General features: G+C 35.3%; 1 protein-coding gene across 2 annotated transcripts; it reads right to left on the bottom strand.

The window, feature by feature from the left end:
* LOC111809958 (cullin-associated NEDD8-dissociated protein 1) lies at nt 1-27932 on the bottom strand. Of its 2 annotated transcripts, XM_023696453.1 has the most exons (30): nt 27814-27932; nt 27536-27688; nt 27348-27447; nt 27069-27238; nt 26591-26801; nt 25157-25322; nt 22197-22326; nt 21423-21537; nt 21150-21307; nt 20848-20971; nt 20547-20597; nt 20308-20390; nt 18436-18520; nt 18261-18362; nt 18040-18138; nt 17181-17291; nt 15806-15889; nt 14103-14243; nt 8649-8741; nt 8397-8518; nt 8130-8292; nt 7801-8040; nt 4871-5119; nt 4614-4790; nt 4383-4529; nt 4127-4243; nt 3153-3321; nt 2740-2817; nt 2521-2659; nt 1-730 (listed from the first exon to the last, which is right to left on the bottom strand). In XM_023696453.1, exons 3-30 carry the CDS (start codon nt 27381-27383, stop codon nt 634-636), a joined length of 3657 nt encoding a protein of 1218 aa, XP_023552221.1. In that variant the 5' UTR covers nt 27384-27447; nt 27536-27688; nt 27814-27932; the 3' UTR covers nt 1-633. The 2 variants fall into 2 exon arrangements, with proteins under 2 accessions (XP_023552221.1, XP_023552220.1); XM_023696452.1 differs by lacking the exon at nt 27536-27688.
* Nucleotides 27933-27973: the final 41 nt, after the last annotated feature.

Raw genomic sequence — 27973 nt, 5'->3', positions numbered from 1 at the left:
TAACCAGAAAATTCACTTCTTTTACCGATTATAATTCTGTAATCACAATTCACACCAGAGTTCAATAACAAAACTATCAATCACAAAGCATCAACAGCATCCATCATCATGTCTGTTGTCTAATACGGTAGACATCGACATTTTACCTACCTATATCACAAAACCAAATTGTGTATCCAATCCAATCCGATCCAACCAAGCAAGATGTGGTGTGTTCCTTCATTTTGCCACCCACCCTTGAAGGGGGTAAAGTTAATTTTTTCTTTATTGGAAGGTCTGCCGACATATGATTTCATATGGTCAAGTGAGATAACCAGGACTCGGAACCAATGACAGGATACACCAGAAAAAAAAAAAAAAAAAAAGGAAAAAAAAAAGAAAGAGAGAATTTGTAATATTGCCCAAAATAATAACATGCATGTTTCCCTCCATTTCTATTCTCGATGGTTACTTCCTCAACCTCCAACCGACCTTATATCACCACGTGACTAGAAGCTCTTTCACTATCTTCAAACCGATAGTGTCATCTTACTGAAGAAGGCTTATGCTGCAGAAACCAAAATAACAACATAATCTTCCTCATTACTTTAAACTTCAATATTACACAATGACGCCTCATCATTCCGTCTTCTTTCACTCATTTCGGATCGAGTAGTATTTCTCCGAGAGTGCTGGAGATTTAGAAATTTCATTCATAAGATTTTTGAACTTAAGGCTGCAATCTCCTCCACTGCAAGAATTATAAAAACACGGGTTACTCACAGAAATCAGACAGTGAAAGCTCCAAAATTAGCATGCGAGCTATTCATTCAAGTTGGGCAAACTTATTTATCTGAGGATCAAATCACAAAATTAACAATACAAGTACTGGCAGAACCTTCTCTTGTGAAGCTCACATAAGGTTCAACATCAATTTTGGGAATTTTTTATTTAATGAAAATTGACTAAATTCAGTTTTTTCCTGTTCTGTTAAGTTTGTACCTTCTAAATTCATTGTAAATCAAATTGGACTTAGATTGGAAGGTATTTTCGCAAGTTTGTTGGGGAAGGGACTACTTGTCCTGTAAGGCTGTTCTTGATCTTTTGGAATGAAAGGTCCTCGTTTCTTAAATGGAAAAAAGAATCCTAAGAAAAAAAGAAACAATCATTTGGTTGGTTTGAATGGATATGCCAGTTAGTGTCGATCGGAGTGGCTAGAAAATAACTTTCTGACCAACGGATTTAGTATGTTTATTAAAAAATAAAAAAAATAAAAAACTGCTAATGAAAGCCTCCTTTTCTCCCATCCTCTCCCCTAACTAAACAAGTTCTCTCCTCTCCAGCTCTTTCCAACCTCTCAAGACTGTCCCATAATATGGGTGCTTAGCCACGCAATTATTGGCTGATGCCAATCCTCAGTCCCTCTCTCAGTTCTTCGTTGGCTTCTCTTCTGGCATCTCAGCCCTCTCAACCAAGCCACAGCTGGCACATCCTTCCATTGTCTCCTTCTAGCATCCATCAGACTCAACCTCTCTCTAGCTCACTCACTCTTGGCCTCAGTTTTAGCACACACGGAAGATGGTTAGTTGATTTTTATCTAAGCTTGCAAAAACTGCCATTTCGGACCAACATAAATTGAATGGTTGAGTTTCATTACTAGTTTGTGCCCAAAACCACATTGATCAACCATATGAACCCCTATCTAGCATATGCAGAAACCTTAATTCTAATTTTCATCAATGGGAAACGAGGCACACATCAACTGGGAAGTATTTAATATCAATCTCCGATCCTTTGGGTTGTATGGTTCGAGCAAACTAGGAAGATTCTGTAATGAAGCCTAGAAGTCTTCAGTGGAAGGATGTCATCTTTCTAATTGCCTGGAGGCCCAAACTTTCATATAATTACTCCTTTTCCTTTTTGTTGATCATATGAAGAGATTTTCATGACTCCTTGGACCTTGATCATTGTACATCCATCCCAAACTCCAATTCCTCCTTTACCTTCCAGTCTTTTTATGTAAAACTTCCTTTAAATCTCAAAAAGCCAATTTCTATGATGGTGTTATTAGGATTATATTATTTCATATTTAATTACTTCGGAATGACCGTGTAATTTCTGCACACTTAAATTAATCTCACAAGATTGCTGTCTACCCTCGCAATATTTGGGGTTCAGAAATTTACATAATATTAATATTTAAGGTAGGTAACAATCAAAATATAAACCAGAACATGATACTTTTTCAAGATTCTTTTTTTTTTCTTTTTTTTCTTTTTTTTTTTTTTCTTTTTTGGTAGTGGTTGCATTAAATTAGTATATTCAGTGTCTCCTCCAGAAATATGTTGCCTTTTTCAGTATACCAACTTATCAAGTAGAATTGACTAGCAAAAAAAATATCTACAAAACATCATGTGTTGTACATGATGGTAAACCTACAGCCTCTTTTTGTGCCATTCCAGAAGGGATTTTGTTCCAGGGACCATCCAAATTGTAGACGAGGGATAAAAAGAAAAGACCAAATGCATCTGAAAAGCAAACCTTATGCGATTTAGAGATGCTATTGCCCGTAGAGCACTGCGAATCATGTCCTCATTACGATCTACTTCTTGTTTAACAGCATCTTGCTTTGGCTTGAAGTTTATAGTCTTTTGAAGAGGATCAACCAGAGAGTCCAAAACTGGAAAAATACCGAAGTATACATCAGGAAAGAATCTTAGTGCAAGAATTTTAAACGACCTGATTGAAGGATAAACCAACCTGCTAATACAGCTGATGGGCACTTATCAGCAAGTTTTGATAGAATCAGATGGCATGGCATTTTAACATCGTAGTGATCTATAATAAAAAAGAACCAAGAGTTCAAAATTTCACAAGGACAGAATGTAATCCTTATCAACTTCCAAAAACATCAAACAACGTAATAGATAAAACTGATTCTTTCAACTTCCGCATGACAAGTTGCTCGTGTAAGAATAAACCTAAGCATAATGAAAAAAGTTTGTGTAACACAAAAATTCAACAGAACTCACAGTAAGAAATGATAAACTACAAGTAACAAACGGATTAATACTAAGACATACTATCACAGACAAGACAAGACCATGCCAACAAAGACAAAATTGAAGTTAAATTTTGTTGCTAAAAGTTATGATGGTAAGTTGACAACTCACCATCCAAACCAGATTTAAGATAAGGAACAATGAAAGATGATGGGTTCACTTGGTCGAGACAACTATCTAGCAATGTATCCACACATTCAAAAGCAGCCTTCCGCAACTCAAGCCCATCATCCACAACATGCTTAAAGGGACCGAGATCAACTGTTCTTATCAATTCTTGCTGCATCAAAGGTCAAGACAGTATTAACATGTATATCCTTCATATTAAAAGTTTAAAGAAAAGGCAGGAAATAAACTCCGAAGGAATAACATGATTTCTTCTGTTGAAGTTCTCTAAAATTGTAATTGGAAGGAAAACTAAAATTATGAGGACAAATGATATAAAAAAATAAAAATAAAAAATCTAAGGTGAAAACCAATTCACCCACTATAATCCTTACATCTGATAAACAGCGGGTCTATATAATATAGTTCGGGGGCCAAATTGCAATAATGGTTTAGAAGACAGCGTCATCATTTGGTTATATCAATTAACAGTTAATTTTACTTGGAAACGTTTTAGATATCATTTTCAAATTTCATGACCAATTAAAAATCAAATACAAACCTTGGGGACCAAATAAATCACTTTTGAAACCTCAAGAACGAAATAGAAATTAAATTCAGTTTTAAAAGTTAAGAAGCCAAATAGAAATTAAATCTAAACCCCATAGATCAAAAGTGTATTTTTACCCAAATCCACCCGTCTGGATCATAAATTATCATACCACATAGCAATTCACTGTAATTCAACCTCAACATTTCATCTACAATGGCAAATATCACTGAAATTATAGTCTCGCCTCAATATTCAGAGACTATTAACTAACTTAGTGTGCTATCATTTTTAATATAGTATATATATATATATACAGATAGATAGATAGATAGATAGAGAAACAAACTTTCATCCGGATAAAATGAAAGGAGCAAATAAACTTGGAAGCAAGCCCAACTTAACTTCATGCAGAGAACTAGTTGATTACCTTCACAATTGTTTGATCATAAAGAAGCGGTAATAACTCAGAAAGAAGCCCCTTTACAAGGTTAGGCTTATTGTGGGCAAATGTACTCAAGGCCAAGACAGCAGCACGTCTAACATGCTGCATACATTCAAAATCATGTTAAATTAAGATTCTACATCCAATGAACCACCAACAGTCACTTGATAAACTAAATAGAAGCAAAAAAAAGGATTTCCAAGATGAGCTAAGTATCTCAAGATGAATATTTGGTACTTACACGATCATGATCCTTTATAAGCATCAGGAATGACGCAATCTCAGGGTATATAATCTCGTCTATCTTCTCAGGTCGCTCAACTATGGAATACTTGACTGCAATTACAACAGTTGCTCTAGTGAATGCCGCTGGACTTGTTGTCCTTACCTAAAGAAGACATTGAAACATGCTATGTAAAAGTTCAAATTCACAGCCCAAGGTAAAACAGAAATAGTAAACCTGACCAGATACCTTGAGAGCAGGAACAAGTTTTCCAGGTTCAATAAGAGCAATTTTACCGAGGCACTCCGCTACAACATTCCTGACTCCCTCTTCCTCACTTTCGCAATGATTAAAGAGTAGATTAAGTATCTTCTCAACACTTGAGTCTTGAAACTCTGCTTTATCCACAGATTGCCTAACTATCACCTGTAATGGATAAAAGTTGCAAACTTACAACTGCAAGATAAAGTCAGAAAAGGCTGACTTTAGGCATCTGATGTACATACCTCCTTCAGTGAATGAAGCAAGAGATATTGTTTCTTCTGCTGATTATCAATCTGGTCCAATATAAAAGGCAAATATTTGGATAAATTACCAACAGCAATATTACCCAGAGCATAGGAGGCAGCAGACTTGATCTCTTCAAAGGGAGATTGAAATGACTCAATAACAATATTCTCTATGTGAGCATGTGCGCTCAAGTCCTTCCTTCTCCCGATCTCCCCAAGACAGAGTAAAGCAAGGTGCTGCTTAGCCTGAATTTTGCAATAGTAGACATTAGACACCAGGATAATTTTCCAACAGAGACAGACATGAACTATGAACGTGAATAATTAAGTAAGATTCATTTACAAGATATAAGTTAGTTGCTTCCAAAATTGCAGGAAATACATACACACATGTAGAATACATAACAACTCTTCAAAAAGAAATTTACACAAACTTTTTTAGTCGTGTTTCCTATAGCACGAGGCTTACAGAAGCACAATAGTCCTTCGGGACTTAAACATGAAGTGCAGAAAGAGGAAGGGTCTTTTTATAGGTAGAATAGAAAAACATCAATTTTTTATATTACAAAAATATATAGTATAAGATAATGAAAATTTTGGATAAAATAGGGTTTTTAGATGATATTACTTAATTCTATTAACAAAAAATCTAAAAAGAAAACATGTACACTTTAGCATTGAGGCGTATGGCAAAGCGAGGCACTCTGAATAAGCTTGTTTATTTTAATGAATAACCAGCTTTCATTGAGAAAAGATGAAATAATATAGTGGCAATACAAAAAGAAAGCCCACAAAAAAAAAAAAGTTAAGGCAAACTACCAAAAGGGCTTCCCTACATTCATGTAAAATGAGTCTTAATGATAATTACAGAAGAAACTTCGTCCCAAAACCCCAGAATGACAGATAGAATCTAACAAGAGACCATACCTCACTCAGAGATCTCTCAAGCCCTTTAAAAGTCCAGTGTTCTCACTCACAATAGTCCGCATACAATGGCAATACCCCTTAGCTTGGCACAAAAAAATCTTCCCTTTTCGCAAAAGGAAGGATGGAAAAGTACTTTTTGATCATCTCTCAGCATCCGGGCCAAGCCTAGACCAAACTCTCAAAAATCAATTCCAATTGTGTAAGCAACATCACAGCCTCAAAGAATAGGTCAATATGCTTTGCTGCCCCCCACCCAAAAGATGTACACCATGGCCATCAAGTTAAGCACCCTCCTCAACACTTGGTTCAAAGTGTTAAATCTTTTGTGGAGGACCTACCAAACGAAAAACTTAACCTTCTGGGGAATTTTCACCTCTAGACAAGGACCAAATAATTAAAGAGACAAGGACTAACTAAACAAAGAAAAGAAGGATTTGCACAAGAACCCTCCAGACCGACTAGGATTCCATGTGAAAACATCTCTTCTCCTTGGAGTACAACTCCCCCAATCAATGACAGAAGATCAACAATATCTAACATTCCCTAGCTGACAAAGCATGCCAGAACACCAACGAAGAAGAGGACATGGGCTGAGACAAAACTGCTGCCACTAAGTGGTTCCTCACAAAGATAACAAGAATAAACTCAAAAATAAAGAGCAAAGATGTCTCTCCCCCAACTACTTATCATCCCAGAAAAAAGTGTTCCTCTAATTTGGAACCTTTCATCCCACTCAAGTTTCTTCAAAAGGCGACAACATAAATTTTTTCACCACATCCTTATGCCCTAAGATACTAAACTCATGATAACCACGAAAGTCATTTAACCATATGGACTTGTTACGGGCTCTCACATTACCAATCTCTAATCCCCCAAAGTTTATTGGCTTCCTATCCACCTCCCACTTGAATGAGTAATCCCATTTCCCCTCGTCAATCCCTTTCCAAAGGGAATCCCTCATAATCTTCTTCAAACATTGGAATCCTAAAAAAAAGGATACAAAGTAGGTACCGAACCCACTCAAGAATAACCTGATAAAAGTAAATTGGCCTCCTTTCAAGAACGAGATCCTCTTACAGCACAACAGTCTCTAGTAAATCTAACAACAGGATCCCAAAACGACATGCAGCTAGGTTCATGAACTAAGAGACTGATCCAACATCACACCCAACCAAAGCTGCCCACCCTCAGCTTAATAAGATCATAGCTCCACACCAAGAGCTGGCACTTACCTCCATTATTCTACAACCTAAATATGGGCTCAAAGAAAGCTAGAAAACTATTTAGGTTGACAAATGACTCCTGATTGCCTTAACAAAAAAAGATAGTGTCATCCAAAGATGAGACCGAGAAATGTTATCCTCACCAACTTTGAAACCTCCTGAGATGATTCCTTAAGACATTCACAATGCTCAGGAAGAGAAAGGGTGAGAGAAAATCTCCTTGTCTAAGTCCCCTCGAGGCACAAACTCTCCCCCTCAGTCTACTATAAACAAGCAACAAGTATCTCATCAATCTAACACAACTCCAAATCCACAACCTCCATTTATACCCAAAGTCTATCTTAGCTAGGACTCTACCATCGATTTAATCAGATTTTTTTATAAGCACGCCTCAGCGCACTTTTCAAAATATTGTTTGGATGAAAAATATTTAACTAATAAGTAAAAGACAACATAAGTGAGAGATCCCAAAACTTTATTTTACTCGAACAAAAAAATGTACCGTACACAAAGTACTGTTCAATACAACTTACAATAAGTTCTATTTAAAACTTTTATTTCCCCCCTCCATCATTGAAGCTACATTTTCTTCATGTTGAAGTTTCACCTAGCGTCATACATATCGAAGCAACACCAACTCAGCAGGCCACATAAACCAAACAAGCCAATAAATGAAGTACAGGTCCAACCATAACACAGATGCTTCGCATGGAATAACTACTAGAATATTTATACTAAACAAAAAAAAAAATTAAAAGACAAGAAACATAGACTTACAGAATTCGTACTGCTATCATCTTTCAGAATTTCTGTTAGCATTTTTACTGTTGAAGAATACTTTTGATCACCAGCGGCAAGACACAAAACAGCAACACATTGGGCTATCGAAAATAAAGCTTGTTTTGCGACACCACCCGATTGAGGTGATGGTTTGGCACATGAAAGAAGAGAGTCCAGCAAGGCATCAAAGCTGGTATTTGCAGAAGAGACCAATGCAGCAAAAAAGCTCTGTAAAGCCTGCAATTCATAATACCAATATTTCCTAACATGAAGGCATGATAAATCAAGGTATAACAATACGTAAACAATCACAGAGATATGAATACCACAAGTGCCTGCCCCTGCAGGAGTGAACTTTTGATTAGCAGAAGTGCCTGAGGAAGGACTTTGTTCCGAACGGCCAAACCAATACTTGAGCTAGACCTCCTGTCAGCCATCAAGGTGCAGCATAACTCCAATGCAAGAGCTGTCATATGCAAGTCTGAATCACTGCCAAAAGGATGAAAAATTCAAACATGAGTGAAACAAAATGCATGCAGGATGGAGGGTCAAGAATGGAGGGAGAGGGAAAGAGTGGGTTTGGAGATTAAAACCTTATCAAAGTTGAAAGTTCCACAATAATGACTTCATATGCTGAAGGGCCAATTTTATCGCCATAAGCAGCTATAAGTGAATTTAGAGTCCCCAGAGTTGCCTGTCTCAATGACCGATTGGCCTGTTTTTCCACCAAAAAATTAAACGAACTCACATGTACATATATCGACTTGGCAGCCAATAAAGAAAGAAACAAGTGTCTGCAAGTGCAAGCAAAAACATCATCACCGACTACACCGTAGTTTCCATACCTTACGGAGAAACGCTGTCAACTCTGATATGACATGCTCTAAAACACATGACAGGTCTATTTGAAGTGGAGAAGCAGCAATGACAGCAAATGCCTGGGGCCAAATATTTGTATTTAAGAAAGCATCATATTTACTGAGAAACAAAACATTTTCGTTGGATAAACAAAAATATGATACTACAATATAAAATATAAAAGATCGGAGAGGGGATATTCAACCTAAGCCAGAGCTCCAAGATTACCAAATATCTGGGCTAAAATGAAAAATAATAATAATAATAATAATAAAAGACAGCAATTTCTAAACACTAGCAACATACAACAAACTAGATGCATGAAGCCTTACACAGTTCCAAAAAGCTTTGGGCTGGAGCATCCCTATGCACAACAATATCTCATTGTCAACTTACACAAAACCATGATCGCTCATCCTTTCAAAATGCATAGAAATATTTGTGGTTGATTCTGATTAGGAGCTTCCTTTGGATCACTCGGCTTGAAAGAAATTACTTTGAAGATTTACTAGACTTATTTATTTGATATTATAATGTATACAGCAGCCACATGGGACAGGTTGATAGATCTTCCTCTAATCACTTTCTTAGTGATATATGTGCTAATAGGAAGGAGCTTCCTTTGGATCACTCGGCTTGAAAGAAATGACATTGGAAAGGAGGAAAACTACACTTATTTATTTGATATTATATTGTATACAGCAGCCACTTGGTGCAGGGTTGATAGAGCTTTCTGTAATCACTTTCTTAGTGATATATGTGCTAATTGGAAGGAGCTTCCTTTGGATCACTCGGCCTGAAAAGAAATTACATTGGAAATGAGAAAAACTACACTTTTTTATTTGATATTATATTGTATACAGCAGCCACTTGGTGCAGGGTTGATGGATCTTTCTGTAATCACTTTCTCGAGGCATCCTTCTCAAAGGACTTCAGCTTTTCCTTTCAGCCACCAACTTGAAATAACTTCTGGAAGATAGACTAAAATATCCCAATGGAAACACCAACTCAAATTGAACTTTTTGCATAACCGCAACTAGCGATATGGGAGTATAATATTAGAGGGAAATTACAGATAGAGAGTTAACAACAAATAATAAGAATAATGATGAAGGGGTCTACCGAAGCAGGAAATGGCAAGACGGTGGTCTGTTCAGTACTGTCTCCCCTCAAAATCATTGAACGGTCTCTGGTTTCTCTCACACCAAGGCTCCTAAAATAATACCTTTACACTATTCTTCCATAAGATCTTGCTTCTTTTAAAATTCAACCCGAAAATAAGGCCAACCACGCTCCTACTAACTAAATTGCAAAAATTTATTTCAAATCATATACATGATATCAGGTAGGTGACGCTAGCATCCAAGGCTTATAAAATATTTCTCCTATAATGTGGCTTCCAAACATACTCCAAAAAAAAACAAAAAAACAAAAAAACAAAAAAAAAAAAAACTGCATTTATTGGAATTTTTCTGGTTCCGAATCAACTTAGCTAAATATTTATCCAAAACCTCCCACATCTAAGTTTTTTTTTTTTTTTTTTAAACAAATGATTTCATTGATGATTGAAATTTACAAAAGGGATGTATAATCCATGGGGTTCACAAAGACCTTCCCAATTTGCAACGAGGGAGGTATAACTATAGGAAGTAAAAATATTAGACAGTTTACACCAAGATATAGCTTGGTAAACAACATTGTCGAAAAGCTTTGTGTAGGTCTATGTCTTTTGTGCAAATATTCTTTTCTTTCCATAGATTCCAAAAGAAAGTCATTATGAGGTTTTTCCATAATAGGGCTTTTGCATTCTTGAAAGGGTGGTACGTTAAGGCCATATCAAAAAATTCCTTTACCTCCCTAGGAAATGTGAGATGTCATCCGAATATGTTGAGAATCGTTGTCCAGAAATTCTGAGTGTATGTGCATTGCATAAACAAGTGGCTTTGTGATTCGTTTTCTTTCTTGCATAATGGACACCAATTTGGAGAAAGAGATCGTNTTTTTTTTTTTTTTTTTTTTTTTTTTTTTTTTTTGAAGATTTTCACTTGTGCTAATGGCTTTATGCACTATTTCCCAAAGGAAGAACTTCACCTTTTTAGGCTGATGTTCATTCTATCTTCCCTAGAATGGGATTAATTGCTTCTACTTTTTCTCCCATGTCCATCATGGATTTTGTAGAAAAGACCCCGTCTGCACTGGGTGCCAAGTCAGTGAGTCTGCTTTGTTTGACAATACCACACGGGAAAAGTCAAGGCTTAATTCAGCCCATTTGGTTGCTTCATTATCCTTTAAACTTCTACCAATCTTCAGGTCCCAAAATTTGTTGACAACATTCCACGTTTCTTTAATCGTGGCTTCTTTGCTATGAGAGTCTGTACAAAAGTGGATACTTCAAGGCTAGCGTGGTGTTTTCAATCCATGGGTCGGTCCAAAACCTCCCACATCTAAGCTTAAAAAATAATGATTTGCTAAACTAAAAAGTACTGAACGGACCAAAAAAATATTCATTCACTCCAAACTTAAAACTACATCCAATCTTCTACAAACGCAGTCTTCTACTATAATGAAGATTTCGAATGGTTTCAAATACATGCTACAAACTGCACTTCAAGAAGCCTAACAATGGCTACCTTGACTTCTAAGCAACATGATAATGAATGCCAAGGATACAACAAAACAAATCTTCAAACCCAGCTAGGAATAGCTGCAAACAGATTTTACAGCTTTTTCCTCTATACAATAGCCATACACACTCTCAAAATAACTCACTGAATAAACCCTCGAAAATGTGAAGTATATATAATAAGTTGCCACAATGTCGCAACATTATGGAAATTAGCATCAAATTAGATGTGTGTGTGCACCCTTTTGAATTTGGGGTGCAAATGGTAGTGTTAAGACGCTACAGCAATGTCTCAACACCACATATGATGTAGCATTGAGACGTTATGCTCTCCTAGTGTCTCGACCTTGTCCACTCGGCTCCAAGGATGATTTAGCTCAAACTAAACAAAGGTATTTACATGGATTTTTGCATTTGAAAGGTTGAATACAACCGCAGATTCTACGAAACTATGCCATTGGTGCTGCTCTTCCCTAATTGGTTCGTCCTTTGTAGAAAAAAGGGGGCAACATGATGCGTCTCTTTCTCACATGTCCTTTTTCTGCCACTTGTTGGGAGGATTTTTTAGGTTATTCAATATTGTTTGTGCTTTCCCAGTAATGTCTTGAAAGCTCTATACCAACTGTTGTGGCCAACTGCTGTGTCATGCAAGCTCTATACCAATTTCTTTGATGTGTGAAATTTACAAAGGGATGTGCTGTCCATGATACTTACAAAAGACCTTCCCAATTTATGAGGAAAGTGTAACTATAAGAAGCAAAAGTATTAGATAATTTACGCAAGATATAATGTGGTAAACAATATTGTCGAAGAAATTTGTATAAGTTGGTGTATTTTCCATGAATACTCTTTTATTCTTTATTTCCATGGATTCCAAAAGAGAGCCATAATGAAGTTTTTTCATAGCAAGCTTTTGCATTCTTGAAGGGGTGGTACATTAAGGTCATGTCTAATAACTCTTCTGCCTACCTAGAAAAGTGAGATGTCATTGGAAGATATTGATAATCTTTGTCCAAAAATTATGGACATATGTACACCGCATAAATAAATGGTTTAGTGATTCATTGTCTTTCTTGCTTAAAGGAACCAAAACTAGGGAGAAGATGTAGGACGTTCTTTTTAGTAGATTTTCACTTGTGCTAATGGCTTTATGCACTATTTTCCATTGAAAAAACTTCAGCTTTTTAGGGTCATTTCCTTTCCATTTTGTCTTTGCTAGTGTGGAGTTGATTGCTTTTACCTTTTCCCCCCTATGTCCATTATCAAAGATTTTGTAGAGAAAGATCCTGTCAACGCTAGGAAGCCATTTTAGTGAGTCTACTTTTTCAAAAATATGATCAGGGTAGGTCAAGGCTTAATTCTACCCATTCCGCAACTTCGTTATCCTTTAGGTTCCTACACTTCAGGCCCCAAATTTTGTTTGCATGTTTCCATGTTTCTTTGATCGTGGCCATTTGTTGTGAATGTCAAAACATCAATCTAAAGGTCAATCCAGAAAGATGTGCTTCCCCCATCACCCATTCTATGGCACATGTAGTTGGCGGTACTTTTTATGTACTTCCATGGCCCCTTTGCAGAAAGTGGACGGTCAATTTGTACATGATGCAAGAGTATATTTAGTATATATAAGATTTCTCCACAAGGCATTATTTTCATGATAATATCTCCATATCCATTTGGCGAAGAGAGCTTTGTTCTTCTCCTTTATCGGAAATAGACCAATGTCTCCCTTTTCCATTGGACAAGATGTAGATCATCTTTCTGCAGATAGTTTTCTAATAACCTATCTATTTCCGTAGCCATTTTTTGTGGCAGAAATGTAGTAGTAGGAAGGTTGGACAATGTGGCTAGTTTTAGGGTGAGTCTTCCGCCTTTTAAAATATAACATGATGACCATATTCAGAACCTTTTTTTCAATGTTTTCAATAATGGTCTTCCAAAAGGAGAAGGATTTGTGGTTCCCATTTAAAGACAATCCGAGCTACATATTCATTCATTCACCCTTTTTACAACAGTATATATTGGCGAAGTCTTTGATAATCTCTATACTATATTATGCCCATAATCTCTATTTTCTATGGAAGAGACATCTGACATTTTAGAGAAGAGGATTGTATCATCCCCAAACTAAAAGTGGTTGATACTTGAGTATTCATTACCATCCTGAAAGTTGTTTATTTGTCCTTCATATTCGGCCGAAGAGATTATGGTTTGAGAGAAACAAAAGACAAGAATTAATATGGCTGTTTTTTGGGGGGCTAGCTAAAATATTTGCTTCTTGGTCTTTATCTAAAGCATTTTGTAACTATAGTGTGATGAAAATGTTTGCCAATTAGGAGTCTTTTGTGTATCCTTTGGTGTGTGTGGTTATCACATCTCCCCTCATTTGTACATCGCTTTGATAATGAAAGTTTCCACTCGTAACAAAAGGAAGCCCCCACCTCCTTCATCTTTCACATTTTTCTTGGTCTTCCCATCCTTGGAAAATTGCCATGCTCTGAAGTCTGAATCTATCATGGCAATAATTCTCTAACACTACAAAAGAACATGCAACTCCACATCTTCCTATCCTTTCATATTATGACCTGAAACCACCTCTTTGTGTTTACTTTACCTAAATCGGCACCGGATAACATAACCACAAACATGAAAGCCATCTTTCTAGCATTTCAAATAATTTGAAGCAACATGGAGAATACGGATGGTAAAATAGCATATTATTGACAATAAAGGGAAATAGGGGGCTGAAAGATGAAACCTAGAACTAGAAGAATAAAAACAAATGCATTTCATGTAAACTGGAAAGAACCAAACTAACCTTAACAGCTGTAAGCCGGGTAATCTCATTTCCCATCCGATCAACAAGAACTGGAAGGCAGGTTGCTAACTCTGCTTTGAGGTTGTCACCAAATGTAGACACAACAAGCCCCATGCAAGAGATGGCACACTCCTTGACTTCCTGAAAATTTACATTAGAAGTTCAATTAGCTGTAATCATCCTCCAACTATTACTCACTCTGACCTTAACCTTTCAACAGATGAAAAGAATTAAAATATTCAAGGATACAACCTCCAGGAAGAATAACAAAGAAACCAAAACAAGGGCGATAAAACATCCCTATTAAGTTCAAAAGACAAAGAAGCAGGAAAAACCCAATCTAAATAAAAGAATGCTATGCTATCCACAAAAGTTTAGACCCAAAGAAGGGGAAAATCCCTTAACAGACACCAACAAAAGGAAATCCAAACAAAACTAATGCAACAGCTCGCTGAAACAAAACCAACTGCAAAAATAACAAACCCAAGCACCTCAATACGAATGACAATAACACACCCCTACCAACAAAACAAAAACCAGCCCACTAAAAATGTAGCCAAACCCAACAGTTGATCCGTTCTTAATTACTTCCATTAAACAATATGAAAGAACAGAAATGGTAGAGCTGCACAATATTAAGAGAAACTCACACCCAAGTTTACAAGACCCTAATTATGAGAGATAGGGGGGCATATCAAGAAAAAGTTTAGTAAGTTCCAAAAGAAAATAATAAATAAAAATATGAAAGTCCTACACAAGTATTTGGAAGTTCCAACCAATTTCCGTAACCAAGTCTTCAGCCATAGGGCCTCAAGTACCTGAATCAATTGAAAATTCTACTCTATCTACTCCTTTTCAAACATTATCTACATGGTTCACAAATATTCTTTCTTTAACTGAAAAAAAAAATTAGTTCAGTCCGTAAAAAATTTTGCATTCTGAACTTCATAAACATTTTGGAAATGAAAGCCTCCAAAAAAGTTTTGTGGATGACTATGTTGGGAGGTCTCTTACTATATGATGTAATCCAACTTGTGTTATTAAGCCCAATGGGATATGGGTACATCCTTTTTAGAAGCATAATAAAGATAAATGAAAGCCTCCAAAAAAGTTTTGTGGATGACTATGTTGGGAGGTCTCTTACTATATGATGTAATCCAACTTGTGTTATTAAGCCCAATGGGATATGGGTACATCCTTTTTAGAAGCATAATAAAGATAAATGAAAGCCTCCAAAAAAGTTTTGTGGATGACTATGTTGGGAGGTCTCTTACTATATGATGTAATCCAACTTGTGTTATTAAGCCCAATGGGATATGGGTACATCCTTTTTAGAAGCATAATAAAGATAAATGAAAGCCTCCAAAAAAGTTTTGTGGATGACTATGTTGGGAGGTCTCTTACTATATGATGTAATCCAACTTGTGTTATTAAGCCCAATGGGATATGGGTACATCCTTTTTAGAAGCATAATAAAGATGCCAAGCATTTTGCAACAGTTCTGGGTATCCAATCTCTAAAATAATATTTTAAGGTATAAAAATTGAACTCTCATTGTTTCTAAAAGAAAAACAGAACATTCCAATTAATTTCTAAGTACTTTAAGGATGTTCTAAAGAAAAACTTCAAGAACAAATATAAGAATAAGCAATAGTTGTAAATGGACGGAGAAAATGCTGTTCACCCTTGGAGGTTCAACAGACCTGATCTTGATCTTGATTAGTCAGGCGTGACATTATAGCATTATATATAGGATGAACGTATTGTTTGAAGTCAAAACCTTGCCCCTGGGGAAAAAAGAGATGCTGAAAATAAGATTACAAAACAGAAAAGATACCAAAAGCTCTGAGTAGCCATTGTATTCTTTATTTTCTATATAAGCTTGGTTAGTATATTATTCGGATTTTCAATATTCTTTTAATACTCTTGAAATCATCTCCAAATTTCAGAAAGGTAAGAGCTTGTTTGGTATACAATTCTGATTTTGTTTCTTAATTTTTAGATTCCCGAAATAAATCAGATTCAGTGAATATCTGTTATGTGAGTTTGTTTTCATTTCGTACAAGTCTTACATTTGAAATTTGGAATTGCAGAACTACACTAAAAAAGTAAAAGAAAATGATAAATATATTATTTCAAGCTATAAACTCATTTTATTATGTTAAAATTAAAAGATGTATAACAAAATATATTCTAAATTATCTAATATTGCTCAATAATAGTTCTACAAAATTTATGACATAAAATATGTTAATAAACTAATTAATGATATTTGAAACTGAGCTAAATATTTAGTTCATAACTTTTTAAACAAACTTCGAACAATTCTTTTAATTTAGATCAGTTTATAAATCTATTACCAAAACCAGATCTAAAAAGCACAAAACACAACTCCATCTAAAAACAAAAAATACAACTCTATTTTCATTTGAATCTCTTATTTACAAATTTTCTGGTTTTAGATCACTCACCAAACACATCCTAAGATCTATTTTGTCCTTATTTTCTTTTTCTTTTTTTTTTTAATTAAGCTGACTTAGAAACCTTTTATTTGTATAGCTTTTCACTCTTAAGAGAATAATTTTGAAATTGAGGTCAAATTAAAGCCGCAATTTCAAAATAAAAATATATATACTTTCAGAGGATTACTTATGGTTTTCCAAAATGTGGTTTAGATTTATACATCCCTCTTGTAAATTTCACTCATCAATGAAATTGTCTCTTATCAAAAAAAAAATGTGGTTTAGATTTTAAATACATTTTTAAAAATAGATTATGAGAGAAAAAAAATATCGTTAGTAACCCAGCATGATTTACGAAAAAAAAAACAAAACAAAACAAAACAAAACACACAACCTCAAATGCCTGAAAAACTTTTATCTTCGGGAGGGGGTATTGTTTCTGGTTTCAAATATGGCTTAGACAGCAAAGAAATCAAAATAAAAAAAATAAAAATAAAAATAAAATGTCACCATTAGTAAAAATGAAAACTTGCATTTTGAAAAATATGAAAAGTATTAATTATCAAATGGGCCCAAGGAACTAATTCTACAACTAAAAGTAAACTTTTAAACTCACCTCAATACCAGGACGAACAACCCGAACGAGTTCCCCACATACCCTCAATGCTTCAGCAGTAACCTTGTAATAACGCTCTCCAACAGCAGACAAAACAGGACTTGAGAGATCCTATATCAACGCAGATCGAGTTATTAATGCAATAATCACATCCAATCTATTGCTTACAAAATGAGAAAATATTTTACAAATTTAACATTCATCAAGTTTCATAGACATCCTGGCCTAATTATAGAACAACTGCATCTACATGTTAACTCTAAAACTAGTTCCAAAAAGAATAGAATACGCCTAAACGGGCATATTTCAGAACACTAAATGAACTTGAGTCAATATTCCTGCTTGAAGTCCACATTTTAACTCTAAATTTGGTTCCAAAACTGATCGCTATCAAACTATCCTTCTGAGCAAGCACACGTAATATTTTAGTGAAGAGATCCCCCATAACAACTGAAAACACCTACCAACCCTGTAATTTAATTCCATTGCACCTAATGCTGGTAGTTGAACTTCTTCACTCCTCAAAGACTGAAAACTTTATTTTTTATAACAGAAAAAGGACTTTTTGCTTAGTAAATATGAACAGTTTCACAGAAATGCAAGTTACACTGAAAAAGAAACAAGGCTAAAATGTCATTTTGATACCGGCATTTTAGGTTTCATTAGTAGGGACATTTTTAAGATTTATTGAAAGTATAGGGACAAATTTTGGATTTGGACATTTGAAAGAAAGTACTTGGACCAAAATAGAATAAATCTCCAAGTATAGGGACCAAATGGTACTTTAACCAGAAAAAAAAGAATACAAATTTCAATATGCTACAATGTACATTAGCCAGGTGACTCTTTTTCTTGTTACCTTGATATAAGGATGGAAAACCGAAGGAGAATTTGAAGCCAACACCAATCTAGTGAAAATAAGAGCTTCTATCTTCAAATTTGAGGTTGATGATTTATCCTGCAAAGTTCAGCGAGACGAGCCACGATAGAGTAAGGGAAGGGAAAGAAATTGGCATAACAATAGATAAAATTCAATTGCTAGAACTTATATGCACAGCAGCAGAAGATGATAGTGCATACACTTAATGCTTTTTCAATTCCTGGAATGAGCGATCCGATGTGATCAGCAAGACAATCGGGCAAGACAACCACAAGCTCTTTCAAGACGGAAAAGGCACCAACCTACAGGGTATCAGAGCATAAAATTTAAATGGACCCATACCAAACCCAGAACAGCCACCAACAATTTCTTTACCTTTGTCTTGATAGATTTCTCCCGTAGCTGCCTATTTATAGATTTCACAATCTTTGGCACTTCTTGATTTAACAACCACCTTGGACTGCTTATGCCAATAATCAATAGAAACAGATTTTATTAATTATAAATACAAAAAATAAATAAATAGATATTGGGGAAAAAAACTAATCAAGGACCATGTTATTTACTGAAAGGAAGAAAATCAGAACTGAACTTCATATTCAATATCAATTCAGAAATACAAGATGGGAGGCCTATAAAGAGGTTCAAACCAGAACTTAGAGATCCCATTATGGGTTAAACCAATTAAAGCTACCACCTCATTGCAATTATGGCTAATGGCTGCAAATATGCAAATAAAATGGTAAGCTAGCCCAGCTAATCATGAACGTTGTTAAACTTGAAAATAATTATAAGTGTTATGTACTGGAAGGAAGAAAATCAGAATTGAACTTCATTACTATTGAATATCAATTAAGAAATACAAGGAAACCTCTAAAGAGGCTTCAAACTGGAACTTAGAGATCCCATCACGGGTTAAGCCAATCAAAACTACCACCTCATTGTAATTATGTTTAATGGCTGCCAATATGCAAATAAATAGGAAGGCAAGTTCGGATCCCAGTTTCATTCAACACAAAAATCCAGCCCTTGGGGGCCATAGGGCAATGAATAAATCGAAAATTACACTTTAGATTCGATTAAAAATAAATTGAAATACATGAAATACAATTTAAATAGAGTTTATTTTATATGTAAATAAAAAATATAAACATATTTAATCGCAAAGAGTTGCTTATTATCTAATGAATACATTGATTTATTCTAATTATAAAATAAAATAACGAAAATTGATGAAGTATATTTACAAAGAAGGAAAATGAAGTGCAAAAAAGCAACATAAGAATCTCGAAAACTCATGATTCAGTAGGGCACTATATAAGCTCTTGAGATGCCTTCCACATGGGCATACTAAGATGCTCGAGCATCTATATGGCCAGAAATCCAATATTCATACTGAACAAACAGGGTAATCAAGATGCACATCACATAGAAATCTTGGATTCCTACCAAATAAACGACCCCTAGAACATGAATTCCAAAACCCTACTGAACCTGGCACCTTTATATCTGATTATTTTTTTTAATGAAAACAAACTTTAATAGATGAAAAGGAAAAACAATGTTCAAGTATACAATCTCCTAATGGAGGAGGAAAAAGGATTAAGTTAATTAAACAACAAAACACCAAAAATTACAAGAGCAAAGAGAAATACTATTGTCATCAAAGTAAGGAATGAAATCATTCGTTTCTGAAATAATTTCTATGCTCTCTGATTTCGTTGAAAGACACTTTAAACTCATTCCAAACTAGGATTAAAATTCCATGAAGAATTGACCAATAGCAGTACAATATCCTCGTAGAAAAGATTTTGTAACTTCACTCTACTTAAGGCAAAAAAAGGCAACAAAGATCATGATCATTGACTTCTTCCTTAAAAATACGAACAATATTACATCTTTCCATCATCTCAGCTAGGCCTTAATGCCTTCCTTTGGGTGTCCTTGACCAGTTTGTACTTATCCTTTGTCTATTTTCCTCAACAATTAGAGCCTTTTTAGTACACAATTCTGGCTTTTGCCCTTTGTTTCTTCTTTTAGCTCTTTTGCTGTGAGTCTTTTTCTTTGTTTTCGCTCATTTCTTGATATTCTTTCATTTGCTCCATGAAAATATGGTGTCACACCAATTATTAAGCCNAATATTATGAGACAACAATTTAGTTCTACATTTGTACTAAAATACAAAGAAAACCAAGCCAAGCCAAGGTGCAAATGAACCAAAAACATTTAAAGAAAAAATGAACTTGCCTTAATTCATTCATGTCAACCTGCCCTTTTGTTACATTTCCAGTTTGGCGCAACAGTTCAATAAAAGTACTAAATACATCCATCTGCATACACAATAAACATCCATAACGGGTGCAAGTGAGTTTTTTTTTTTTTTTTTTTTTTGAAGAAAAACCTTTCATAGAAAAAATAAAATAATACATGACCATCCATACACGTGCAAGTGAGTATTTAAATCTGAATTATAACATGCCTACTACCTTGACATTTTCTTCCCTCTCTTTAAATCTATCGATCAATTTTGGACAAGCCTGCCAATATGAGAATGACTTGAAACATAAGCAGACAATAAAAAAAAATTGTAACTTAGAAATTAGAAAAAGAATCAACTTTCTTGAAACATTAGAATTAGATCAAGATAACAAAAGTTGGTTCAAAGTTCAGAAACAAACATCATAGTTATAGCCTATAGGTCAATTGAAGATCAACTGAAAAAATATCAAATGAAATAAGATGAGGTCAGAGAACTTGGCCTTCAAAAAAAAAGTTAAAAGAAAGCACCTCCTCATATAGTCTTGAAAGCATCTCTGGTCGTGATACAATTAATGCTGATAAGCATTTAGCAGCTGCTCGTCGGACTTTCCAGCTGAGATCTTCATCATCTGTATATTCATTGGCACTTTCACTGCAAGATAGCATCAGTAATACATCAAATTTGTCTCCACCACAAAGGGACAATATGTTCATTAAAACAATTACAAAATATAAAATAAAACCAAAAAGAATATACTTTTTTTTATAAGAAATCAAAGAGAAAGAGGAAAGAGAAAAGAATTAAACAAAACAAAAAGAATATATATTACTCTTCTTCCTCTTCTTCATGAATCTCATCATCAGTATCTTCTTCCATATTATCAGTAAAATTTGGGTCATAACTTAAATACTCCAAGGTAAGATAAAGAACGTTATCACAATAGGACGAAATATCCCTGGGGCACCTTAGAAGAAAACTTTCAAGAGCCTGCAATCGCAAAACCACTTTAGTAATATAAAAGAGGCATCAAAGTTTAATTATACAAACTGAAATTGAAGGTGAGTGTAAGTTTTTAACAAAAATAAGTGAGAAGATTAAGTACCTGTAAACTGTACTCACGAAGCTCTTCATCACTTTCAGAAGCACTTGTGCAATAATTGATAAGCACGGGAACAGTGTCCCCAAGATGAGGTCCAAAACGATATCCAACTGCACGGCTATGATGCCAAGAAATTTTAATTCATTAGCATATTACCAAAAAGGCCCAATTCTGTTTGTCTCACAATTGAGATCCTTAAAAAGGGGAACACTATCACTTGAAAAACAAAATAAAATAAAATATACTTACCAGTGACTTGGTACATGACTTTCAAAGGAATTGAACTAATTGCGCTATAGAAATTACTATATTAGAAGTTTGAGTGCTTATTATAACATGGGACCTTAATTACTCAACTAATAACCTATAGAAAATTTTCATTTCATCACATTTAATATTTAAGTTTTGGTTTGAACAATTGAATTGAACTTCAGTAAGTGGGAAAACCAGTATACACCGTTAGTTGGCCTTCCATCTCACCTAACAATCTGCAAAATTACTTGAAACATATAACAATCAAATCTCATATTACATTCACTACTTTCTCTCTCTTTTTTCCCTAGTTCTTAATAAGATACATTACATCAATTCAGCTGGTATCATATTTGGCCTATGACATGAGCTATAGATATCACAGCACATACACATATTTTCCATTTCTCTGAATAACCTAATATTAGAGGTATCAAAATATACTCAATTTCCATTACATACAGGACATGGCATGAAGAATGCAATACACATCTTAATAGAAAAGCTTCCTGTCATAAAACTTACCTCAAAGCACCAATCATTTGGATATTTGTGCGTGTAATTTCTGCTTTGGTACTTTTAATTCTCAAGCTTCTAACAACCTCAGTTGTTGCCTTCGCCAACAAATCGTCTGATAAGCTCGAAGCAAGAGAGGCTGCAAGCAATAAAATTATTAATTCAACAAACCTCTACTAGCAGCTCATACGTTTCATAACAAGTACAATAGGTGATCCCATTTTCATGTCTTTGTTACACTACATATGATTTATAGTATACAGTACCATAGGTGATCCCATATACTTTGGGTAGGGATTGAAACCTCAACTCTCTTGGTCGAGTGTAATGTCTAGACTAGTTGAGTTATGTTCAAGTTGGAATACAATTTCAAATACTTAGATTGATCGATTATCATCATTGCCATCACAAATATCAAGTTCCACATAGTTCAGTAGAATACTCTCACAAAATGTTTCCATAAAAGCTTATTTTCCTTTTTAGAAAGGATGATCACCCAAAGTATATGCAAGGAGGATCTTTGGGTCCCTTGAAATTGCCATGTGCCAATGAAGAATGACTTACGGTCCCCCCAAAAGTTCCTTCGCTTTTTCTACTTTAACAAAAATGGTAAAATGTTCTCAGCTTTATGAAGAGAATTTGAAAGCTTTCCCAGTCAAATTAATGGCTAAAAAATAACAATGTCGCTAGCTTCATTCCCATCTGGCGTCGCCAAAAAAGGTCTCCTTCTCTCCCTCCTGACCCTAGAACTCTTCATCGCCATCAACTCCAATTTCTTCAACCAGCAAAAATCTAATCGAGAACTCCATGTCTTCCCAATTAATGTAACAGCCCCGTGGAATATACCCATCCCATTCCCCCTAGACATGAAACAAATATCAACCTCCCAATTCTCTATGGACCAAATCATGTCATGTCATCCCCTTTGCCAACCCCTCAATAAAGTGTCGCCGAATTACGAACAAGTTCAAGAGTTCGCAAGTAAGAGGGAACATCTATGATCCTAACCCATCCTTTCTCAAACTCCAATCTTTTGCCTTCCCCCACCAAACCTGAATCCCATAGTCTCAAACTAATGGTACAAATGTTGATAAGCCTCTCCTAAAGTTTACTAGTCACTCTTCTCACCAATAATCCTTACACAACCATTGCCAAGTTGCCACAAAAACACCTCATCTTCACTTTCTCTCCAAACACTTTCCACAAATCCCTCCCAACTTCCACCCAAGAACAAGATGCCTTCTCCATCACCACAACACCTTGTGAAACTACAGAAGGGAGATCAAATTCCTCCTTCGAATCTCCAATCAACCTCTAAACTATTCAAGCCCCATTTCATTGTATGCGCAAATGAAGATGCTAACTGGGGAGGAATTTTTGGACCTTGCTCTTTAGAAGAGGTGCTATACAGCAATTAATAAGAAATAGCAATGGCTCTAAAGCAACTTTAAATGAATGTCACCCTCCCCTATCTTACCTTTCTGAACAAAAATGGAAGCTCTTTTTCCTCTAAACGGCTCTCAAGCCAACATACACCAAGCACCTTTGCGTTAAACACACATTGCACCCAAACCAACGCTTCCAGAGAGCCTCTTTTCCTAAAGAAAGCCTCACCTCCCAATCTCCGAACCACATCTCCAAAGCAATTTCTTACCCAACTATAACTTCTAGATTCACTCGAACACTCAAAGATTTGCGCATGCTAACTTCCTCAATCTCCACCTTTGACCCAAAGTTTCACTCCTTGAACAATAAAAGCTTACACTCCACACTCACCCTAAGATTGTTGCTCTCTCCTACTCTTATGGAAGAGTCAGAGAGAGAGATTGTATGTCAAGTCTTTGAAACCTCGGAATTGGCAAGTAATGCTTCAACTAATGAAAGATAGATTTCTACCAGCTAATTACAAACAAATCATAAGTTAACAACACCAAAAATGCCAACAAGGGAATAGAAGTGTGGTTGTTTAAACAAAAACTTCATCGATTAGGAGCTTTTACAATACAAACCTCACTAAAAATGAAAATTTAAAAACAAGGGGGCAAACTCCATTTTTTTTATAATACAATAGCACCTTTTTGGTCGATTCTTCATTTCAGCAAAAAAAGAATCAAGCGAAACAAGATTTCATATTCCTCACGGAAATATTCATCAAATCCATGAATACATTCTTCAACATTCTCCGATCATAATCATCATCAAAGTATTCCAAAAAAATCCATGAAAAAACTCCTCTTCTTTGCTGGAAAAATTGGAATCTTGAACCAAAAGCCTTCCATATTGGCATTCTAGGAGTTTATCATGATGAAGAGGCTCCTAACCATCTCTCGAATGTGTGCTCTCTGTTCTTGGAGCATTCTGGTTGGTCACACAGGTCATTCTTGTCATTTTTTATGAAAATTATGGTCGTTGTCTACTGTTTTCTTTTTTGACCATGCTGATAAGAAAGATTCAAAGCCAGTTGATCCTAGTGTTTGACCACAGTACCCACCATACATTGGACATTGGTCAAATTTCTTTGAATATCTCTAACTGATAGCAAGCGTCTAGTTGATGTTCTTGGTAAGAAAATGGTTTGCAGATTTTGGTGCAAGTTCGCTTTACACTCCCAACTGAACTGAAGTGTGTCACATCTAAAGGTGGCTGTCATCCTCCTAGACATTAAGCCCTCTCACATTTGAAAACATCAAAGGAAAATATCCAAGAATCCTCAAAGGAATGTTTAATGTGAATCAAAAGGTAAGTGAACAACAAAAGATTAACCCTCTACATATAGGAGAGGAATGGGTTAACCTACAACCTACAAACTAAGCAAACAACTAACTAACTACTAATTAAAACAATTAACCATTCAAATGAAAATTACAAAATAATTACTAATAAATCTACATCAAAATGACAAGAGCAGCCAACAAAAAAGTTAAATAAAAACTTGGAAATAGCGAATGCCTTTATCATCTGAGTCTTACCAATACACGACACAGTCTTCTTTCTAACACTGGCTTGATTGGAACCCAACTGGGATAATAATGCACTTAACAGAAGCTCGTGATCATTCGTCATGAGGTTTCCAAATTTGTGAAGAACGTCACATAAAATATCAAGGGACTCACATTTTATCTCTGTGCTCATTCCCTGTATAATAAAACATGCACATCTATAGGCCCAAACTTAAGCTTTAACTGTTTAGCATAGTAAAACAATTAAGAAATGTTAAATTTAGGAACATTCTTCAGTATATATACTTCAAAAGCTAATTAACCTGTTAATAGAAAGTGATTTTCGGGTCTAATCAACCTTAACCCTCCTAACCGCCAAGTTCTTTTATGCAAAAAGAATTACCATGGTTTATTTGCCTGAGATCTTGCGGGTTCAGATGATCAGAATATTCCTTTGGAACCTTTGGATGGAGAGGAACAAGAGAACTTCCAACAAGAAATTTCTTCTCGTGATATATTTTATGACAGAACTTTTGTCAATGCTCATGGTTGGCGTAAATAATTTTCTCACTTATAGTTATTAAATAACTTTTTGAAAATTTTGGAAGGCCTTTTCCTAACCCCCAATAGTTTGGGGCTCCCTTTTTATATTTCATCATATCAATGAACTATCTGTTTCTTACCGAAAAGACAAAAAAAAAGTTTTTTAAAAAAAAAGCAAAAGCAAAAGTAAAAGGCAAAATATATACAAAATCAAGTGCATTGGCATATGAAGTCAATCAGAAACATTATTATAAGGCTAAATAATGAAAAGAAACATTGATGAACAAAAATACTAAAATAAACTCATGACAGAGGCTAAAGAGGGAAGCTCTCCACAGAGGCTAAAGAGGTTTCTATCGGCACAAACTATAGAAAGAAATAAATTTTTTAGAAGGAAACAAATCTTTTCATTCATGAAGAAGAGAGAACAATCGAAAAAAGAAAAAATAGCCTGCAAAACGTACACTGAAAAAAAGCAGAAAATAAAATAAGTACAGAAAAATGATATTGAAACAAGGATCAAAGAAAGCAACTCTACAAGAAAACCTCCCAATTGTTACTAATATCTTGAAAAGAATATCATGCAAAACCGCAAGAAGCTTTAATCTTGATGAATTCAAAACGGCCTGAGCAAGAAAAGAATTTGTCCTCAAAATTCTTTGATTTCTTCCCAACCAAATATTTAAAAGAACGGCATTAGAAGCATTAAAACAACGGAGCTTAGATTCAATAGGCAAAGACTTAGAGCTAAGAAGCTAATAAATGTTGCTATGACGGCTAACAACATATATTCGCATTTGCCAACTCTAACTACTGAAACTAAATCTATAAAAATTGATGTCAAAAGAATGCTCTAAAGTTTCAAATTCTTCTAAGCTTGAACATTAAGAACTGAATTAGATGAATGTTTCAGACACTCACAGCAGTAGTGATCCCCTTTATCAATTGGGGTGAAAGAGTGATGAGAATAGATTGAGCAAGGGATGGCACAGAAACTTCAGCTACAACTGTCTTTAAGGCTATGCTGGCAACATCACGGTGCTGATCCTTCCCATTGAGCAATTTGCCACAAAGTTTATTTGTCATCTCCACGACCCGTGTTTCACTAACCTTCTTCACTAATGGAGCAAGGCTGAAATTTAAATTGACGAAAGAGATTAAAAGAAAGATTAAGAATTGTAAGACCACATAAATACTCCTATTAACTTGATCGATTCTATCTCTCCATTTTTTCTTTTCACATACATGCATATGGTCTTAAGAACAAGTTCCTCTTAAAGAAACAGACAGCCTACGAGATCACAAAGAAAAAATCATCTATTGGAGTTGCCGTTGCATGGTAAGCAACGACTATTGAAGCCAATGGTCAGCAAGCGGAAAATGTAAAAGTCCTACATACCATTTCACAGCCAACCCAGAAACATCACCGGCTGCATCATCAAGCTGTTGTATGATTATGTTTGACAGTTTTGTCTCCAGCTCAGTATCAGCTTTAAAAGTCTCTTTGTTTAACTCGTTTAATAGATCAGATGTTGCCATGTATCTGTAATCTTTATCTTTGCCTGTCATCTATGAAACAAGCGTGCAAGTCAAACCAACCACAAGCCGAAAATATCAGTGAAGTAAAAATGTAATAGATATAGATTATTACTACTCATGCAATCCGGTAAAATAGTACCTTCTCTAGGATACCCGTCATCGCTAAATTCGCCATTGGGGAGCTGTTAATTTAGGCCAGAGAGAATGCCGTCAACCTTAATTTGTAGAACGCGAATGATCTGAGAAGTCACAACATGACAAACAGATATCAGCATATTGTTAATTAGCTAAAGATTCCCTAGAACGAAATTGGCATCATTTAACGACCTCGAGAAAGTAATATCTGACAGTGCATGTAAAGAAAGAAACCCTAAAACACAAAACCAGACCGCAACGTCGTCGTCCGTACGCGTAAGAAAATACGATGGAATTCAAGAGGAAAAACCCTAGACAACAAAGGCAACAACAGAGCAATAGAAACTGCAGCAATGGCGGTTCATTCATCAACAGAGATCGAAATGGAGGGGATTCAAAGTTGAAAAACAAAATTCCGTCCATGGCACTGGGGAATGGATGAGCAAAGAATCCAAAAGGGAAGAACTGACCTACGAGGAAGAGCACCCGCTGCAGCGCGGCGAAGCAGTTGCGGTAGCTCACTGTCGTAACTTCACGAGTCAGGTGAGTGTGTGAGAGTACAGATCAGATGAAAAGCATCTGAGAACGAGACTGGCTTAAGTTCTTTGCTTCCTTTATTTTAATCTCTTT

The sequence above is a fragment of the Cucurbita pepo genome, chromosome LG14 (assembly GCF_002806865.2).
Source record: "Cucurbita pepo subsp. pepo cultivar mu-cu-16 chromosome LG14, ASM280686v2, whole genome shotgun sequence".
In the NCBI taxonomy this organism is placed as follows: domain Eukaryota; kingdom Viridiplantae; phylum Streptophyta; class Magnoliopsida; order Cucurbitales; family Cucurbitaceae; genus Cucurbita; species Cucurbita pepo.
This window is presented reverse-complemented; position numbering and strand designations above follow the sequence as displayed.

Coding starts and splice junctions, on each gene's coding strand:
- LOC111809958 (XM_023696453.1), bottom strand. CDS start 27,383: ATGGCGAATTTAGCGATGACGGGTATCCTAGAGAAG. Junction 8,293..8,396: donor GAACTTTCAACTTTGATAAG/GTTTTAATCTCC, acceptor TCCTTTTGGCAG/TGATTCAGACTTGCATATGA. Junction 4,244..4,382: donor TTATAAAGGATCATGATCGT/GTAAGTACCAAA, acceptor GAATGTATGCAG/CATGTTAGACGTGCTGCTGT.